The sequence below is a fragment of the Martes martes genome (genome assembly GCF_963455335.1).
Source record: "Martes martes genome assembly, chromosome: 18".
NCBI lineage: Eukaryota > Metazoa > Chordata > Mammalia > Carnivora > Mustelidae > Martes > Martes martes.
The window spans coordinates 5,506,809-5,527,430 of NC_137906.1; the positions used below are offsets into that span (position 1 = coordinate 5,506,809).

The window sequence follows — 20,622 nt, forward strand, 5'->3', positions numbered from 1 at the left end:
TGCGTGTGCCTCCGACCAGGTGTCTCCTCGTTCTAGAACACGGGTCTATAAACCTCCTCCCACTTTAGGCAGCCCACGGGACTCCCACCTCCAAATGGGGTGCTGGGGAGTGATGGCGTGGATAGAACCAGAAACAGTGGGGAAAGGAAGCGCGGGGGAGGGGAGGAGAGATGGGGTGATGGGGTAGAAGGAGGTGGACGGCGCCTCACCCTCCACAGGCCTCTCCTCGGGCCGCGGGTCCTCGCTGGGGCCTTTCTCTGAAAGAGAACAGAGGATGCCAGGAAGCCACGGGCATTGTCTCCCGGGCCCTGTGCTGCAAAGGTCAGGCCGAACCACTCTGGGGCAGAGCACAGCGGCCCCCTGGAGGGGGTCAGCGACCTTGATTCTGTACAGGCAGCCCACCCTCGTCTTCACACAAAGAAGCCAAGTTCAGAGCCACGCGTGCGAGCACGTTCGGTTCATACCCTCTGGAGACCAGACCCGTGTCGGTCGGTCCTTCTTTCCGGGTGCAAGGTTCTGCCCTCGACACGAGGGCACGCAGGGACAAGACAAAGCCCTATTCTCCTGCTGTGACACCAGATCGAACACGGACGGCCGGTCGGCAGGGATGCCGCAAAGAAAGACGGTTCGATACGGGGAGAGCAAACGGGGGCAGGGCCATGGAGCTACCCCAGGTCACGGGGTCCGCGGGGCTCTCTGATGCGATGGCACTGACTTTCGCCTGAGCTCAGAGCAACGGACCCATCCTTGTCCCCAGACAGCCGGGACGTGGCAGGTGAACAAGGAAGGGGACTACTGAAGCTGTGTGGGGGTTGGGCTCTGCTGGCCTGTTGTTAGGGGAGCAGAGGGAAGGCTTCCTGGAGGAGGGGAGCACCTGGGCTGGAGATGAAAGTCTAGGAAAAGCAGTGGGGGAGAGGGACGCAGGCGGGGAGGGAGGAGCAACGTGGGGGGCCGTGGCAACAGCCACGCTACACGGCCTCCCTCAGCAGCAGCCCTTTATGGCCAGGGCTGGGCCCAGGAAGGCCTCGAGCGCTGGTCAGCACTTGAAACCACCAGGAGGAGGGGGCTCTAACTGGGAAAGCTCGCTGGCACTGTGTCTAAGCACCTCCAAGGGCCTCTCTCAGCCCAGGACGTGCAGCCGAGCTAAACGGTGGCGGGACAGGTAGAGCCCAGGTCTGCCAGACTCCCGGCCGCCGGCCCGCACCCATGTGCTCTCCTGCTACCTCCTGGAGGGCGCAGGTGGGGACGAGGGGGACAAGGCACGGTCCCCTGTCCCAGGCAGGACGGTGCGCTGGAAGAAAGGTGCTGATCCCGGGAGAGCTGCCAGCAGTCCGAATTCGCTCTGGATGGAGGGAAAAATGAGCCTGCACCTGGGATCCCCAGACAAGCCTGAGGCTTGGGGCTCAGCATAGAAGGTGCTGCAAGGTTCTGGAGTACAGGAGAGGACCCGCCGAATCCAGGTATCCTCAGCCTCACGAAGGAGGGGCTTCTGTAGGGCTGGGGCCACTCCTGGGGGGGCTGTGACCCATGTGCTTTGGGGTCCCAAATTCCAAACGTGGGCAACCTGCCAGATTCTCCACCCAGACGCGGGGGCTGGGTTATTCACCGGCTCGCCACGGCCCCCATTTTCCACTGTGAGTAAGTGGCGACACCCTCCAGACATGATCGAGGGCACGCCAAGTATCCCTGTGCTCTAGAGATGTCCACGGCCTCTGGGAAGGGAGGGAGGAACAATGTGTGCAAAATCGTAGCCACATGCATCCGCACACATGCAGAAAAAGGACACGGGAAGGATGAAGGATGCGACACGGGCGGCGGCTCCAGGAGGGGGCAGGGAGTGCCTCCTGTTCAGGTCGCGGAGCCCTGCATCATTTATTCTATAATGCAGACGTGTCAGCAGAAAAAGCACACGCACGGACACACGGACACACACACACACACACACACACACGCCCCGTTCTAATCCACGGTGGTTCAGAATCTTTCCACTTTGTCTGTTTCGAGTGCGGTGCTGGGAAAGGCACCTCAGCGCGCAGTCAGCGAACCTGAGCTCCAGCCCAAGGCTGGGTACCACTGGGGAGGTGGACTGGCCAGACGGGACCTCAGGTTCCCACACTCTGTCACGCCAAAGAGGAGAAGCCATTCCCGTAGGTCTGCTGGTCCGCGGCCGCCCAGCCCCCTGCGGTCCGGACGGAAACGGACATGCACGATCCTCTCTAAGGGGCACTGCGACCTGGGCGGCCAGGCCCCTCTGTCGGCCCATCCCGAGCCTCGGGTCACCTGAACGCCCCCCACACCCCATTTCTCCACAGACTGTCAAGTCTGGTCCAGTCTAGCCCAACGAGAACAGTCTTTCTTCACGACCAAGGTATCAGAAGCCCATCCCGACCGAGGGGAGCAGACAAAAGAGAGACACGCCCCTTCACCTCCCAGAGCTCCCGTTCCAGCACTTTCTTCCCTCTTCCTACGCTTTCCACAGCTGCAAACAGAACAGCCCAGCGCCTTCACGGGCTCCCCCCTTGCTGCCGATTTTGGGGGGCTGCCGGCAGTCCGTCAGGGGGATGCCACCAACAGGTCCCCGTTCTTTGTTACCAGTGACATGGTTGCAAACTCCTCCGTGCAGAAGACGCTGTCCGGGTTTCAGATCATTTCCAAGGACCGGACCCCGGGGACTCCCAGGGGGTGCTTGTTCTGACACCTCGTCACGTTGACCAATTTCTGGAAAAAGCAACTTGGCACACTGCCTCCTCACCAGCACCAGAAGGGCATCCCTTTCCCAACACGCACACCAGAGGTCCCGCCCCATTCAGGGGTGCAGAAGTGTTCCCCTTTCCGCTCCCGAGGCTGTGCGTCGTCACGATGCCCGCTGTCTCTTCTGCATGCGATTATCCATCCGTGTTGCAGCGGACACTGGGTTGCCCCACTCGGGTCCCCTCCTGGGGCGACTCCCGTCCCACGACCGATCGAGGATATCCCAGGTCAACTCCGAACAACGCCAAGGGCCCATTCTGGCCGCGGAGTTTCCCACGGGGTCGGCAGCGGCTGTCGGTGCGGCCGGGTCATACCTCCGCCTCCCTCTGCGCCCCCCGCGCTCCCATCCCCTATTAGTTAAATGCTGAGCCCAAGGGCAGCCCCTAGGAACCCCCACCTGTTAAACGCCAGCTCCGAGTCTGTTCCCTGGGGAGCACTACCTATGCGACACGTGTCCTCGGGCTGTGAATTTTTCCTGTGGGTTCCAGGCCAGCGTTCTGGTCTCTGAGGGCCACGGGGAACGTCATTCCTGGGTGCACCGCCTGTCCTCTCCCGAGGCACCTGCTAGTGTGGGATCTTGCCGCCTGAACTTCCTTTCCCCGACTGACTCATCCATGTAACAGGAAGGACTGAGTCCCCTCCCGGGACACCGTGGGAAAGCTCTCCAGAGCAGGCTGGGGTCCCCGTGGCACCCCGCTTCTCCAGTGCCCGCGATCGGCCCCAGATCCTGGGGTCCCACGAGCCGACTAGGTCCTGATGAATGAGTCTCTTCTCACGGTTTGGTCATCCGTGTGGACACTGAATCCAGAACCGAACTCGGAACGGACACGGGCTCTGCCTGTCTGCAGTTTGAACAAACCCCCCTCCGGAAGTCGGTTTTCCACGGTCGTCGGCTCAGGCTCTGTCCCCCGCGACCTCTCCGGTGCTGCAGGTGGGGGACCACAGCCCGCAGACCCCACACATCGCCTCACTGAGCAGGACTCCCGGGTCCTCCTCCTGCTCTCTTGTTTCCAGAACATTCCCCCGACAAAGACAGGAGCGGACGAGGAGCAGAGATGTTCTGCTTTTACTCCACTGCCAATGAACACGGCGCCACTGGCCTGGGCTTGCAGAAAACCTTCCGTTTTTCCAGTCATGAGTCTATTTTTGGTGTGTGTGTGGGGGGGTATGGATTTCTCAAGTGCAGCAAAGGACGCAGAAGACTATTGCAATAAACACCCGGGAGCCCACCGGCCGGAAGGAGTGTGTTATTACTGTCTGGTCATTTCTGCACCTGATTTTTTAATGAAACATGAAACAACACTGTTTTGATGTTTCCAAACTTACATCAGTGTCATTCCTGCCCTTTTGCAGGTGCTTTTCACGCTGAACGTCCCGTTTCTGAGACCTCTTTGCCCTGTTTAATTTTACTGTTTTCAGGGTAATCTCTATGCCCACGTGGGGCTCGAACGCACGGCCCCGAGATCAGGAGTCCCACGCTCCACGAACTGAGCCAGCCAGGCGCCCCTGCGCTGGTCATTTAAATGCCACCTGCTGTATGCTTCTGAATGCTATGCCCGGGCACCCCTGCCTTTCGCTCCCAATCGGGCCCAGGCCGGCTATCGTGCACACGGGAAACAAACAGAAGCCAGTCCAGCCCCCTTCTTCGAGTTTCGTGGCCTGGCCCTGCCGGCGTCCTGTATTTGCAAAGCTCTCCAAATTTGAATTCTTTGAGTCCTAACGTCATTTTCTAGCCTCTCTGTGAACCTTGTGTCCCACACGTAACATACTATCCGTCTTCTGGATCACCAACTTCTAAGAAACTTCACCTAGGGGTGCCCGAGTGGCTGGGTCGGTTGCGCGCCCAACTCTTGATTTTCGGTTCAGATCAGGATCTCAGGGTCGTGGGATCGAGCCCCGTATCGGGCTCTGCGCTCAGCATGGAGTCTGCTTGAGATCCCTCTCTCCCTCTGCCCCTCCCTGCGTGCTTGTTCACGCTCTCTAATAATCTAATTTTTTTTTTTTTTTAAGATCTTACTTATTTGTTTGACAGCGAGGGAGGGAACACAAGCAGAGGGAGTGGGAGAGGGAGAAGCAGGTTTCCCACGGAGCAGGGAGCCCGACATCGGGCTCGATCCCAGAATCCTGCCTGAGCCACCCAGGCGCTGCTCAAAGAAATACTCCTTAAAAAAAAAAATAAAGACCTTTACCTAAAATTCTTACTTTTATTGTCCACAATAAATACAGAACATCTGTTGACAATGGCTGGAGATGGGAGCTGGGTGCATGAAAGCTACTGTTTTCAACTTTGCGTGTTTTTGAACATTTCCAAAATGAATTTAAAAACACAAGACCTAGAGAGGCCCACACCTCCTCTGCCGCTATCTACCTGCTGGGCCAGTCTTCTTGGCTAGGATGCTGCAATAGTCCGTTCCTGTCTTTGTCCTCTGTCCCCTGCGGTTTATCCTGAACTCCATGATCAGAGTAAACATGGTTAAAATGTCACTCATTAGCTCCAACCACCATCTACCCCATGAGGAGGCTTCTGTCTCTACGGAGTCAAGCCCCCATTCTTTCCTTTGACATACTTGCCCTGCATAACCCACACCATCACCTACCTGCCTCCCTGACCTCGCTCTCCCCACCTCACTCTGCGCCAGCCACCCCGGCCACCTTGCTTCTCTTCGGACATGCCAGGTACAACCCACCACAGGGCCTTTGCACATGCTATTCCTGCCACCCGCAAAGCTCTTTCCTGACATCCAATGGCTCCTACCACCTTCAGGTCTTTGCTCCAAAGTCACTTTCTCAGTGAGGTCCCCTCTGACCACCTAAGTCCTATCATAACAACTGTACCCCTGGCCCTCACACCTCCCCCTTCTGGCTTTGTGCCCCCCACTGCACTTACCACCCTGACTTCCTATTTCACCTCTTGATTTGCTTACTCTGTCTCCCTGCACTAGAAGCACATGGACCTTGGTTGTCTGGTATACTGCTCTGGCCCCAGCACCTCGGACAGGACCTCCTGGGACACAGTAGGTACTCAGTCAACAGTCACTGGATAACAGAACAAGTTAACGTGGGGGTTCCTGGGAAAGATGCCGAAGCTAAACTTCATATAAACCAAGGCCGACTTCAAGTTTCCAGAGAGGAACCCAGCCTGCGCGGGGAGTCAGGCACACACTGGGTTTTCCCTGGGGGTGTCCTGGCCTGCCCCTCTCCCTGTGACGCCCCCGGGATGTGGGACCCCAGCCCATTTCTTACCAGTCAGCATCTCCATCCCGTAACCAGAATCTTCTGAGGGCAGACGCCCAGGCATTGAGTCTGTCATCTCCTCGGAGGCGGGCGAAGGGTCTGGAGACAAAATGACACCAGCATCTTCTGCCTTTTCCGCCCCGTCATGGTGCCTTGGGGACCCCCAGCCCCACGTGCCCGCAGAGGGGGACCCTTCAGGAAGCCGTGCCCCCGGAACTCTGGGAGGACAGCTTTAGTGAACGGCTGTGTCAGAGGCCTGGCGGGGGCCCGAGGGGTGTGGGACCCCATACTAAGCCTCCAGGGACCACGTATACCCTGTTTTTCACAGATGTGGAGACTGAGGCTCAGGAACCTTCAGGTCTCACCCTCCTATTCCCACACCTCTTCCTCTCCTCCCTCCTGCCTTATAAATCCCAGGGGAGCCAGGCCTGAGAGCGGGCTGCGTGCGCAGGGGGCACCTTTAAAAAGGCTGGAGCCGAGAGACGGGATTGTCAGCGCAGAGGGGAGACCCAGCTGCGGAGAGGGCATGCCGGACCCACCGCTCTCGGGACTGACTAGAGACCCCTTCTTGGCCCCGGGGAGACAGAGGTGATAGCCCAGGAGGGGACACGGTGGTTCTGGCCAACCCGGGGGTGGGAGTTGCTGGGTTCCTGGGGGTCCACGTGGGGCACCCTTCAGACACCTGTCCCTTACCTGGGACGGTGACCTGAATAATATCTAGATCCTCTGGCTCAATTTTAATGGGCCTCAGCCCACTCAGCTCCCCAGAAGTTCCTGCGAGGAGGGAATGAGGGATCCAGTTAGGTGCAGGCATACGCTTGGCTGGGCAAAGCCAACCATGCTAGAACATTCTTCCGTCCGCAACTTATTAGTAACGCCCCAGGAAAAGTCATGCCGGCCCCCAGTTCCCCCCCCAGCCCAGGAGTGGAGGGTCATCAGGCAGGCCCTGAGTCCCACAGGGGGAAGCCACACTGGGAAACAGTGGTGATACCGGAATCCAGGTGTCCCGACTCCCCCACAATGCCACCCACACCCCACCTGGACCTCCAGCCCCCCGGTGAGCTCCCAGCATGCTCAGAGGCCTGGGGCGTGGGGGGCAGGGACGGACAGTGTAACTCATCAGTACTGCGGGCGCATGGTCTGAGCTGGCCTGCCTCCTCCCCAAGGCTGCTGGGAGGGGAGACGGGGGGTGCGGGTGGACGCCCTGTCACCCCGGGACACACACAGCGGGGTCCTGCTCCTCCTCACCTGGCCCACAGTCTTCAGAGACACCGTTCTTGTCTGACCTGTGGGAAGGAAGGAGGCTAAGAAACGACCCAGCATCAGCCCTAGCCCCCTCCTCCAGGCAGCCGGGAGCCCGCCGGGGCTGCCAGCTCCACGGCCCCCGCCCGGACCATGTTCACCCCCCTGGTCCCCACAGGACAGTCCTCCCTACGGGAAAGATGCCCAGGGTAGGGGTCTCCCAGGCCAGCAGTCACCCGCTGCCCCAGCCAAGATGCTCCGTATCCTGGGGTACACGGTCTGGGTGTCCGCCTTCCCCACCAGCTGGGAGCGCGTGAGGCCCGGCTTGGGCCAGAGTGGGAGCCCCACAGCTGAGCACAGTGCGGTGCAATCAGTGCTTGCTGGGGGCGGACTGAGAGCGGAGGGGGTACAGCCTGGACGGGTTACAGGAGCCTGGGAGGAAGGGTGGGGAGCAAAGGGGCGCAGGGCCCCCAGACGGATGATCCAATGAATTCATAGAACACTGTCGGGGAGGCCTGGGCTGGGCTTGGTGCTTCTGGAATGAACGAGCTGTCCCCAGCCCCCAGGAGCCCAGAGCCTGGGTGGGGGGCACTGGCGGACAGTGGTGACCAGGCCATGAGCTGAGCACAAAGCCTCGTCAACACGCAGGGCAGACACCCGACCTAGTCTGGGGGCCAGGGAAGGCCTCCGAGACACGAGGCAACATCTGGAGAGATCCTGAGAGGGGACAAGACCTCTCCAGGTGGAAAAAAAGTCAGCAGAGACTCTGTTCTCCTGTTCCTTCGGGTTCTCCTTGGCCCGCAGCGGGTGAGGACACAAGGGTGTGTATGTGCGGGGGGTCGGGGGGTGGGAGGGTGTCTGTGCGGAATGACCCTGTGCTTACACGGGGCGAGCGGGTGTCAGGAGCCGCTGGGCATGGCATCCTCCAGCCAGCCCCAGGCCCTGCTCCTCCCGCAGGTCACACCACCAGCCCCGAGTGGCGGAGGCAGTAGGCCGAGGGCAAGGGGCCTCACCGAGCAGTCCCGGGCAGCTCAAGGACGGCAGCACGCGAGATCTCTGCAGAGGTATCCTCTGGGGGGCTGGCTGGCTCCAGCTTCGTGGGGTCTTTGGTAAACTTGTTCCCTGGGTGGAGATGCGGGGGAGGGCAAGGTCAGAGCCAAGGGCCTCCGGCCTCCGTCCGCCTGCGGGGCCCCTGGACAGGGGCCTGTGGGAGGCTCTCGGGGTACGGTCTGGGCTCTGCCAAGCCAGGAATGGGTCCTGGGCGGAGAAGGAACGCAGGCCCCAGTGCCGGAGGAGGCCAGGGATCTAGAGGATTGCAGGACAAAGCGGCAGCCGGAAACGACTGTCCTGACCTCACGTTCACTAGGAACGCTGAGGGCGCCCTCGGAAAAGAGGCCAAGTTGCCCCCCAAGGCCGAACTACGCAGCCATTCTCTCACGTAATTATCCCAGGAACTCGGAGGAAGATGCGTCTTATTACCATCCCCATTTCACAGATGCGGAAACTGAGGCCCGGAGGACCCTGGCCGAGGTCACAAAGCTGGGTGGATGGAGGACCGGAACCGCGACCCAGGCACGTCACACCCCAAGACCTGTGCTCCCTTTGCTGCACCAGCCAGAGCCCAACTCTCCCTCCCGCGGGGGGGTGCTGCCCACGGCGGGGGCCCCCGAGCCCTGGGTGTGCGGCCAGGCCTCACCCCGGACTAGCTGGGCTTCGGGGAAAAGAGCAGAGCCCACTTCACAGCACGGCACGTTAGCTTTGTTATTCCCGAGGGGCTGTCCGCACCGGGGAGCTGGGGGCTGTGTGCCCCGCAGAGGCGAAAGCCACATCCAGGCGCCCTCCCCGCTCCAGGCTCCCGTCTGACAGCACGACTTACTCGGCCACTTCAGAATGGCCCGGCTGCTCCCCACATACCTGTGAAAATTCGCTCATCAAACATCCTGGGGAGAGAGGAGAGACTGGCGTGAGGGCAGTGCAGGCCTGGGGGCCCCCCAGGCTCGGGAACAGGCCCCCATGCCCCTCGGGGACGCTCACTTGAGTCCCACACACGGCTACCGCTACAGAGCTGGGTCCCGGGCCGGTCACACGTGGGGGCAGGAGACGGCATGTTCCAGAACAGCCAGGCACCCCAAACCACTTCTCCGCAGTCCCCGGCTGGTCCTGGAGGCTCCAGCCTGTTCATCATGGGGCCCCGGGGACTCTCTCCCAAGAAGCTCTCTGTTTTCTGTGCAAGCCAGGCCTGTTACCAGATCACAGCCGCTGGGGGGGAACGCACGGGACCCCGTCACACGTGTCTTGGAAGCCAACGGAGCCCAGTCAGGGAGGCCATCGGGCAAGTGGGCAACAGGGGAGCCCCCGAGGGCCATGCCATCAGCACGCAGACCGCGGACTGGAGGGATGGCTGGGGGCCTGTGGCCATTCGGGACCCCTGCATCGTCCTGCCAAGATGCCTGGAAGTCTGGGCCAGGAACGGGAGCGGGAGAGGGAAGGTCGGCGAGGAAGCTGGGGTCACCCACCCCTCCACCTCCGGGGGTCGCTCTGCGGCAGCCCCCCCGGACCGGCCTGGACTCAAGAACCAAATGGTGCCCAAGGCGGGCCCAGCGGGAAATGTAAAGGGGGCCACAGAGTCAGCGTGGGAGGCAGAGGTGGGGTCCCCTGCTGCTCCTGGGGGCCTCCGTTTATCCAGGGCCCCTGAGGCTGAGCAGCAGTCATGGGACCCACTCTGGGGAAAACCGACTTTCTCTCCGAGGCCCGCTTCCCCTGCGGGGGACGAGGAACCGCCGGCCTCGACTCTGGTTTTACGATCAAGTCACCTACGTATCAGCAAGCCCGAGGGCCAGGGGTCGGGACAGCGCGTGGTCTGCCTGGTTTCCTGGGGGACAGGGAGGTCTGACGTGGCTCCAGGCCTGTGACAGACGCCCTCACGGGCTGCCCGGCCCGGAAGGCCCATTTGACGGGCGCAGGCGGGGGTTTGCTGTCCCTCTCCTGACCCCACCCCAGGCTTCTAGAATCCCCTCCGGACACTCGTCCCCCTTAAGTCCTGCCTTAGCTAGAAGTTGCGTGTCCGCTCCTCGGGTGGAAACTTGGATCCTCTCGCTGGGGGCTGGTGCCCTGGTGGAACTGGGGTTTTGGGGGCCGGGCAGCTCGCCGGCCACTGCTGACAGTATCTTCAGGCCTCATCGAGCAGCTTCTCCCCTCGACCTCCCCCCAACCTCAGACACGTGGGTCGGGGCAGAGACTCCCCCCGCCGGCTGCTCCTAAGCCCTTCCTCCCGACTCATTTCTGCCTGGACCACCTCACAGGCTCGGCTGACCAGGCCGGGCCGAGTAACAGCCGAAAACATCTGGAGGACCCGGGACGGAGCAGCCGCTGTTCCGTGTGTGTCAGTCACGTCCAGTCCTCGGGTCTCCTCCCGTCAGCGGGGTGAGGCGTGGACAACCACGAGCCCCGTTTCACGGAGGCGGAAAGGGAGGCACAGAGCAGTTAAGTAACTTGCCCGAGGACACACAGCTGGAAAACGGAGGGCCAGGACTGGAACTCGGGCTGTCAACACTTTACCGGTCTTTTATCCACGAGGGGGAGGAGGTCAAGGGAAAGGACTCGTGTTTCCTGAGCATGAGGCGTGTTACGTCTGCCTCATTTTATGTCGAGAAAAACGGGGAGGGGGGCCACGTGGGCGTGAATACATCATTGTCCTTATTTTTACAAATGAGGGGACAGGCTCAGAAGAGAGGCGCTATTCAAGGTTATCATGCTGCCAATGACTTTAGGCCCAATCTGCCTGATGCCAAGGCCGCCTCCTCCAGGAAGCCCTACAGGCTTGCTGCTCAGATGCCTACTGACTCGACAACTGGAAATCTGCTGTCCTCTCATGCCCTGGACTCATCACAGGAGTGAAACCCTCGCCCCTCCCCACCACCAATGACTGGTAGTGGCCTCTGGGGACCGGTGGGGACTCTGCCTGCTGTTTGTGAAGTCCTCAGGAGAGCCCGGTGAAAGGCGGGGCCTGTAGGAGCCACGCGGCAAATACTAGTGAAGAATCAAGTACGGTACGGTTTAGACTGAGGGCGGTCAAGGTCAGCCATGGTGAGGACCCAAATACCACGTTCAGGCACATACGGGGACACCAAGGTGTCCCTGCAACTTTCTTCTCACCTAGGCCCCCTGTCCCCCCTCCCAAGAGTCAACTGAAGGAAACACACTTAGGCAGCACCAAGACAGAGTTAAGCTAGACAACAGTGGGCACTGCCTGACTACGGACTTCAGCTCACTCCAGAATGATCTGTCAAGTGGGACCCCACAGTCGGGGTCGTGAGGGCACAGGAGACGGCTCAGACAGCTCACTGCCACAAGGGAGCAGGCGAGAAGCTCCTCCTCCTGTCAGTGGGGACCCCCTTTCCCACCGCTATGTCCTCCCTGGGGAGCCCTTCCTGGCCAGGCTGACAACGCTCAGATCCCATCCCCGGAGCATCTCCAAGTCAGCATACCCCACGTGGACTTCCCACCGCACCCCTGCTTCCCCCGATCGTACGCTCAGACCCACGGGGTGATCCCGGCCTCCGTGCTCCCTTCCACACTCCCACATTCAGCCGGCAAACCCGGCTCAGCTCGGATTCCAGCCCAAATGCAGCCGCCTCCTTCCCTCCGCCCACCACACCAGTCCCCACCCATGCCAGGCCTCCTCCCGAGTCTCCCCACCCCTGGGGTTTGCTGCTCACCCCCCAACCTCTGCAGCCCCGCTCTGGCCTCCAGCAACCCCGCAGAGGTCCTTCCCATCACTGGAGAACAGTTCTGTGCTCTCGGAGCAGATCCCCAGCCCCTGCCCGGCCCAGGCTCCCGCAGCCCCGGGGAAGCAGCTGCGCATTCACTCGCCCCGCACGTACACACTGGGCATCTGCCGTATCCCGGGGGCCGCTCTGGGCCCTGGGGATTCAGCGATGAGACCAACACAGTCCTTGCCCTCGGTCCCGGCCGTTAGTCTAACGAGCACACACGTGAGCACACGACACGCCGGGAGCGCGCCCTCAGAGCTCCAGACACATGCCTGCGAGGGGGCCGGGGCGGCGCTGCCCGGAGGCAGGGGGCTGGCCACCCCTCCGTCTCTAAGCAATTAGGAGGAAGCGTCCCAGGCAGTCTGGGCATTTCCTGGAGACCCTGATGCTTCCTGGGTGGTAGGTCCAACCAGCAAACTCCCCTGTCGGAGTGGGGAGCAGAGGCTGGGGGATGGGCGGTAGCAGCCTCCCTCCTCCACGCTCACCCCCTCAACCAAACTCAACCAACATGGGGGGCTGCTGCTCCAGACTGCATCCTGTCTGCCCTCTCCCACCACCCACCCCTACACACCAGGGGAGCCGGCTGCCTGGGAGGGCGGGGAGGGCATCCAGCCACCAGCAGGTAGGGCAGCCCCGTGCGGGTGTGAAGGGGAGAGGCCGGCCCGCCCCACCTGAGCTCAGGCGAGCTCCTTTCCAATGGCAGTAAGTTTAAAGGCCTCAGGTCTTCATTAGGGGGAGGAAAACACCTCTCACAAACAACCAGTGGGGTGCCTGCTCGGGCCAGGCTCCGTGCCTCTGTTTCCCGATCAGGCCTCAGAAGGGGCCAGGAAGTGGGGGGACCCCGCACAGCTGCCAGGTTAAGGAGCCGGACGCCCCCTCCCAGACCCACCTGTTCTGTTGGCTGGGTCCGAACCCCTTCACTCCAGCCCTGTGCAGGTATCGCCTCCTGGGGGCCCCTGCCCCCTCCTCACCCCTGTCGTCCCCCCACCCAGACACCCCGGCACCCCAAGCTCGGGCCCCGCCCCCTACCCCGTACCTCTTAATGACGAAGTGGATGCTGTGTCGCTCCTCCAGGATCCGCTTCAGCTTGGGGACCCCGTAGGTGCAGGGGCGCTTAAAGGGGATCTTGTCTGGGATGCCCACGATCTCCACAGCCTCCGGGTCGCAGGCGATCTTCCTGTAGGGGACGGGGACCATGTGGTCCAGGCCCAGGGCTTCCGCTGGAAGGGCAACGGCAAGGCTGAGCGCGGGACGGAAGCGGCGGGACATGCGGGGCCCCGGGGCCGCGGGCTCCGTGCCCTTCCCCCGCCCCCTCCCCTGCACGGAGCCGGCCATGCAGCAGCACGTCGCTTCCTCTTGGAAACTGCCCACAGGCTCCCACCCCCCTCAGCGACAGCCAGAGTCCCACCTGGGCTTGTGAGGCCCCATGTGGCCGGGACGCCATCACCTCTGACCTGAGGTCCCTCCTTTCACCCCTCAGCTCACCCTGGTCTCTCCAGCCTCCCTGTTGCTTCCCTAACAGGCCAGACACACACCTGTCCCAGGGCCTTTGCACATGCATTTCCGGCTACTGAGACGCTCTTCTCCCAGCTCACCATTCACTTCTCTTCCTCCCCTTCCCCATTCAAGCATCCCCTCCAATGGCCCCTCATCAGCCGGCAATAGCCCTTCTATCTCTCTGGCGTACCCTGCTCTGTTTTCTATCCCCCATTTTATTGTGACCCAACACCATAAACATAATCATCTGTACGCTCGTCCACTGTCTGGAAGTCAGCTCCACGGGAGCAGGGGGCGGTCACTGCTCCACGCCTGGGATCCAGACAGGATGGGACACAGGCTAGCTGCTCCCTGCACCGCATGAGCGAAAAAAAGGCTGAAGGAAGCTTCTCGGCAGGAGCCCTCCGGCCCCCCAGATGTGCTCTTTCCTCCAGGGAGGTGTCTGGCTTTCCTCTCACTCATCACGGACAGAAACGAGACACTGACAACCTTGCCAACGGCAGTGTAGACAGAATCCGGGCTTAGAAAGTGGTGACTCGTTCCTTTCTTCCTTCCAGACACGGCCAGGTTTCCCCCTGCCTCGTCCCTCCCGATTCCCACAAGGGTCCCGCATCCCCGGGCCCCTCCCCATCCTGGCCTTGCTTCTCTGGCCACACGGCGCTTTGCCTGTGTCCCAGCGAGTGCCAGCCCCGAGCTGGCCTCCCCCGCGGCCACACCCTGGCCGGGACGGGGCAGAGCTGCCCAGGGCCCTCCCTGGCGCGCCGTCAAGACTGTTTTCCTGTTGATGCAGCCAGGTCTGCGTCGGCGGCTTTGGCAGCCGGATCCTACTGTGAAGCCACACTTAGCTCGTTGTCAAATTAAACCCTCGAAATCTCAACAGCTGTCAAACCACGTCTCCCCCCTCACCCCCCCAGCCCCAGCCCTAGCCGGCGAGCGACGGCTCCGGTGAGTCTGCGTGCTCTCGTCTCCACTCGGGCTCATGTCACTTGCTGGGCCTGCCTCTTCGGCCGCAAGGACGCCCGGTGGACAGAAGGTGACCCCGCCCGACCCCCAGCCTCTGCTCCCTGGGAAGGTGAAGTCACAGCCGCCAGGCGGGAGCCTCTGCCCCGCGTGGTCTCAACCTCCTCCCAGGTGACAGGGTTCTGGAGGCCTCCTGAAGGCGGCGGATCCCCCGTTTCTTCCCTGTTTTTCCCCCCCGCTGCACCCCCAGCCCCACTGCTGGCCCCTTCACCCAGAGCTGGTGACCAGAAGGGCAGATCTGGGAGCAGGATCCGTTAGTCTAGGGTCTGCGGGACGCCGCAGGCTGCCACACGAGGTCCTCACCCCCGGGGACGTCCCCAGGCCTCCTGGGGAACTTCCTTCTCCCCAGCACGGCTGCAGGGGGAGCTCTGGCCCAGGAAGGGGCAAGGCCTCAGCCGCTCCAAGTGCAGTGCTCCTCCCTGGATGGGGACGGGGCGAGGCCGGGGCTGGCATGGCGAAAGGCTCAGCGTTCTGGACGCATCCAGAGTACACAATAGGCAGGAAGGCTGGCGGCTGCTGTGCCAATTTGGCCGGGGCAGAATGCTCCCAAGGCAGCCGGAGGCAGCCCTCCCCAGATTCCCATCCAGCTCGCACCTGCCTAGACGAGAGGAGGAGGGGAGGAGTGGGTCCCTGGAGAGACCACATCAAAGGTAATCAAAGGTGCTCAGCCTATCCCAGACTCCTCACTAGGCCTCCGGAGCCTACATCCTGCTCAGCCCCACCCAACCCAGAAGGCGCAGCTTGCCAAAGCCCCACGGCGGCTCAAAGGGCACCTCCTCCAGGAAGCCATCCCTGACTCCTCAAGCCTGGGGAGACCTCGCTTTCTTCTGAGCTGCCCTGTCTTTCCGAGGGCCCCCACCCCTGCGTATTACTGTACACTACTCCGTCCTACTGCATGCGGCTGCACACACCCGTAGACACCTCTCCAGACACCTGCCAAGCACCTTGAGAACAGCGGCGGCCTCGGGGCCTGGCACAAGGTAGGGAGCGGAGCGTTTAAAATTCGTGACTGATAAGTGAGCGAATCAGTAAATGCGTGAGAAGAGAAAAGAGGGGAGGGGGCAGGTGTGACAGGTGACCTAAGAAGTCGCATGGTCTTCAGCGTTCCCAAACCCCCGGTTGTTTCCTTGAGTGACAGGACCGAGGAGAGAGCCTGTTTTTCCTAATAAGCCCCCTTCAACCCACCAGAATTTATGATAAGGAGGGGCGGGCCCCCAGCGCCCTCCGGATGGGGACCAGTTGCCGGGGCAACCAACCACCTGATGAGAGTGGGCACTTCCGGCCTCATCCTCTACCTCCTAGGAGGGGCAAAGACTGAGCTAATCGGGGGGGGGGAGGTATTTTAATCAATCCTGCCTATTTAATGGGACCTCTGTAAAAACCCTAAACGAGGGGCTTCAGAGAGCTTCTGGGTTGGTTGGCCCCTGTGCCAGGAGGGTGCACCCCAAACCCCCCCAGGACAGAAGCTCCGGTGCTCGAGACCCTTCTGGACCTCACCCTACGTGTCCCGTCATCTCCCTGCTCATCTGTATCCTTTATAATAAACTGCTAAGGACAGATAAAGCGTGTCCGGGTTCTAGCTGCTGTTCCAGCAGACCGTCTGAACCTGGGAGTGGGGTGTGAGTGTCGTGCGAACCGTGGATGTGGAGCCAAGTGGGACAGCAGTGCAAGTGCCCTGGGGTCATCTTGTGGGACTGAGTCCTTAACCTGCAGGCTCTGCGTCACTCTGGGAGGTCAGCGTCGTGACTGAACTGTAGAGGACACCCAGACAGAGCACTGCTTGCCGTGGAAAACGCCCTCTTCGGGTGTCAGAAGTATTAGAGAGAGGGTTTTCCTTTAGCAAGGCAGGAGGGGAGGGAGGAAGAGGAGGAGAGAGGAGAGAAAGACGGAAGGAGAGAGAAGGAAGAGAGGGGAGAGCCCCACCCTGTCCTTTCTGCTTCAGGTGAGGAGGCCAAGGCTAGAGGGGGAGGCAGCCGACTCCTCTTGGTCGCCTGGGGCAAGCGGGTGTGGACTCCCAGCACAGTGCTCTCCCAGACCATGCGTGTTCAGGGAGCTCCCAGGGTCCCTGCCCCTCCTCTCCGCTGGCAGGCCTGGGTGGCACCCGTCCCTGCCCTCCCTTCGCCCCACGGGCAGAGAGGGCTGACAGGCGCTCGGAGCCGGGCGCTGTCCTGGGTGCTGGGGACACACGAGGGGCCGGCGCCGACGCAGGAAGACACAGACGAGGCATGTCAAACGCGGGACACGTACAGGGAAGAGCCCACTGGGGCTCTGGGAGCCCCACGGCGCGGGCTGAGTCTCGAGGAACCAGTGGCAGTCTGCTCCCCGAACGTGCAAAGGGCACGCCAGGCAAGGGGGCCCCGGCACAAAGGCAAGGGGGGCAGGGAACGGCGCAGTCTACGGGGGACCTGCGAGTGTGAGGCCACGGCCACTCTCCTGGGTCTCCCCTGCAGGGTGTCACACCCCCCTCACCCCCCCACCCGCGACCTGCAGGTGAGTCCAGCTTGGGGCTCTGCCATCAGTCCCGCCCCCTGGAAAAGTCTAGAAGGGAAATATTGACACAACCGCCCCCTCCCCAGACGCCGGTACCAGCATATGGCTCCCGCTGTCATGTTAGGGAACACGAGTGATTGCCACGTAATGAGATGCTCAACACGCTGCCGGGGGCCACACGGCGGGCCGCGCCGCCCACTCACCATATCTGCTGTTGAACAGGATCTGCACGCACTCCCGGAGCGTGTTGATGTCCTCGGTTTCCTTTATGAAGGCGTCCCACTTCTCTATCAAAACACAGGAGGTACGAGTGAGGGCGGGTCCGGGCGCGGACGCCGCGGCCCCCGCTGCCTCCCCCTCCCCTCCCCCACGGGACCCTCCTAGCAGGGATCGGGCCCCGGAGACGGCCACCCTGGAGGCCCCCAGAGTCCCACAGAGGGGCTGAGCTCTTCTGTTCACTGCCACCTCAGACACCCAGCCTCCTCTGGTAGGCGACCCTGCCCAGATCCAGGAGGCTGAGGGCCTCCGCGCCGCCCCCCCGCCGCCGTCTTCTCTTGCCTCTGTCGGCCCCCGGGGTCGGTGCATACGATGCGGGCTCAGCCTGTCCCTCCTGGGTGTCCCCTGCCCCACACGGGCAGGGGGGCTGAGGGTGTGCTCCCTGAGAGGAGTCGCCCAGTCCTGCCCTCAAAGGCACTAACGCTCAGGGCTTGCACATCCGGGGTCTTCCCTGGCCTTGGCCCCGTGGCCTCCCTCAAACCCTCAGCTCTGCTGGTCTCTTCCCCAGACACAAAGCCTCTGCCTCCGTTTACTATTAATAACTAGAACCATCATTTGGTTCATTGTAACACCATTATAAATGCCCCCTTTAATTTATTTATTATTTTCATTTTTTAAGAGATTTTATTTATCTGTCAGAGAGCGAGCACAAGCAGGGGGAGCGGCAGGCAGAGGGGGGAGCAGGGTCCCCGCTGAGCAGGGAGCCCGATGCGGGGCTCAATCCCAGGACCCGGAGATCATGACCTGAGCCGAAGGCAGACATTTCACTCACTGACTGAGCCACCCAGGCGTCCCCCATCTTTAATTTGTTAAGGGCTTATCTGTCTTGAATACTTTATATATTACATCCCAGTTCATCCCTCATGGCGGCTTTGAAGCACAGACAGTATTCCCACCTCTCAGGCCGGAAAACCAGGCTCAGAGAGGCTGAGCATTTCGCCTGAGATCACCCAGCGAGCACCCAGCACGCGGCTGGTACCCCTCGCCCACTACGGCCTCCCGTGATGCTACTGCGCCAGGGATGGACCCCGTGTGGGGCCGTGGGGGTCTCCATTCTGATCTCAGGGGGTGACATCTTCTTAAAGAGCCTCTCATGGAAGGTGAGGCCGAGACCCCCACCATGTGTCACTGCTGGACAATCTCGCTTCATCCCTATCCACGAATCCCAAATAACGGGGTGGTACTTGTAAAACCTGTCCACATAGTTCTGTGGTCCTCCCGTCTTCAGGAGGTGGAGTTCAGATGGCCTTCAGCAGCCGCTGCCGGCACCCCGAGTCCAACCTCGTGGCACAGAAATCCTAAGCCAGAAGCGCCCAGCTAAGCTGTTCCCGAATTCCAGACCTGCCCAAACTACAACGTGTAAACGCCTGATGGTTTAAGCTAAGTCCTGGGGCAGTTTGTTACACAGCAACACCTAACTGTTACACTCTGGTTTCACTCCCAAGCCCCTGGTGCAGAGCCGTCCCTCCCTTCTCTCGCAAAGGCCCAGAGGACACATCTCCATTTCGGGAAGCAGCACCCTCAGCCCCGGACCCCCGCTCTGGTCACGGCACTGCTGTGGGCACCACCCTACCTGACTTGTCGTGGACGATGGAGAAGAGGATGCGCTTCGAGGCATGGACGTTCTGGATAAGAGGACCACCAGGCCCGGGGGGCTTCTGTCCTGGACAAGGGAGAGGAAAGGCACAGGTTCGAGGGGGGCCCCCCTGCCCCAATCTGGCCTGGGTGCAAAGATGCTGATTCCGGGGTAACAGTCTCATCTATCAAGGAGACCTCAGAGCTCTGACCTAGGGTCGTAAACTCAAGGCAAGTTCCCTGCCCGGAGGCCCGAGACATTCTTCGGCAGAGTCTGCTGTCCGAACGACAGATCAGGGAGGCCAGAGTCAGGACGCCCGACAACAGGCGGGGACCCCAGTTTAGGCGTGTAAGTCCCATCCCGCTGCTCAACTCACCGTTTGGCCGGGGGTGAGGAGGAGGGGACGGAAGTCCTTTTTTCTCCTTCTCCTAACAGTAAGTGCAACGTATAAGCACCTACTATGTACCAAGCACTGGGCTGTGCCTTAACACAGCAGCGGTCAAGCCCGAGCACCCGTTGGAGCCACTTGGCAGATTTAAATACACAGACGCTTGGGCCCCCAGCTGCCCCCAAAGCTTCAGATCTAGCAGGACGCCGGCAGGGCCTGGGAATGTGCATTTCTAATGTGCCCTGTCATTTGACCACGATTAATAACCTTGGGAGGGGTCCTGCTGGCATCTCGACTTTAAGGCCGAGGAAACAGAGGCTCAGGGAGGTAGAGATTTGCCGTGCGGCACGGCCACTAAGCAGAGGAGCCAGGATTGAACAGAAGTCTTCCTCACACCCAGCTGTCCCTTCTCTTATGCTTTCGGGACCCCTAATCCAGGCCAGGTCTGTCCCAGGTGCTTGTTAAATGCTTGCGACCGAGTCGCCCGTTTACTCCCTCCATAGGCTCCTCTGTAGGGGCCCCTCACACATCTCCTGGTCTCAGCCCCTTGTCCCGACATGCCTCCTTCCTCCTGGGGGGGGCCTGAGCACCCCCATCTGCCGAGGGAGGGTGTCTCCCCCACCCCACCCCCCGCAGGAGTGACCTCTGTGCCACCCCCCGGACACAGGGTCCCGGCAGCAGCTTACCACAGCAGTCGGGGAAGTCCTGGGCCCCAGAGGTCTTGGGCTCAGGCCCAGGCCGGCCAAGGCCCAGGTCGCTGGGGGCAAGTGGGCAGGCGGGCGCCTCCTGCTTGAGCTCTCTGGTGGTGTGGTTAGGGAGTGCGGGGCTGTACAGGAAGCTGGCCACGGAGGAGGTGGCGGTGGGGGGAAGGTCCTGGGGTGGCCCCTTGGGGGCTTGGCCGTGCAGGCCGCAGTCCCGAGAGCCCTTGGCTATCAGGGAGACACCGTTCAGCTCCACGAGGGCCTTCGAGTCCCGTCCGCCCTCCTCGAGCGGCCTGGGGGATGGAGAGGACACGGGTCAGCTTCCCTGACCCGTGGTGGCCCTCGGAACAACAGGACGGCCTGTGAGGTTCACCGTGGGGAGCCGGTCCCCATTCTACAGGCGGGGTGCAGACCCGGGGCAGGGATGTGATGTGGCCAGGGGCACAAGGCTGGGCCACTGGAGGGGCTGGGCCCTGCCCCTCGGCCCCTACCTCCCCCATACCCCCCACCCGGGGCGTCTGCCTCACCTCCATCGCCGGACTGGGAGTTTGCCAACTGGGGTCCCTCATGGGTGTCTGAAGTCCCCTCCCGTGACGGGGTAAGTGGCCTCAGGTGGCTAAGCCAGCATGGAAGCAGGTCAACCTCCCACCCCACCGCCCGTGCTGGCCCTCACGG

At 61.7% G+C, this 20,622-nt stretch overlaps 1 protein-coding gene across 1 annotated transcript in view; it reads right to left on the reverse strand.

Annotated features, from left to right (window-relative positions):
* The window catches only part of GTF2IRD1 (GTF2I repeat domain containing 1), a gene marked incomplete at its 5' end in the record, with an annotated part of 99,934 nt that overhangs the window by 39,034 nt on the left and 40,278 nt on the right, over positions 1 to 20,622 (reverse strand). The window contains 10 exons of the mRNA XM_080830411.1: positions 210 to 257; positions 5,995 to 6,084; positions 6,679 to 6,759; positions 7,234 to 7,271; positions 8,241 to 8,349; positions 9,142 to 9,167; positions 13,036 to 13,219; positions 17,210 to 17,293; positions 18,856 to 18,945; positions 19,933 to 20,240. Of these exons, the coding sequence (XP_080686537.1) occupies positions 210 to 257; positions 5,995 to 6,084; positions 6,679 to 6,759; positions 7,234 to 7,271; positions 8,241 to 8,349; positions 9,142 to 9,167; positions 13,036 to 13,219; positions 17,210 to 17,293; positions 18,856 to 18,945; positions 19,933 to 20,240 (1,058 nt within the window). The remainder of the gene's footprint in view (positions 1 to 209; positions 258 to 5,994; positions 6,085 to 6,678; positions 6,760 to 7,233; positions 7,272 to 8,240; positions 8,350 to 9,141; positions 9,168 to 13,035; positions 13,220 to 17,209; positions 17,294 to 18,855; positions 18,946 to 19,932; positions 20,241 to 20,622) is intronic.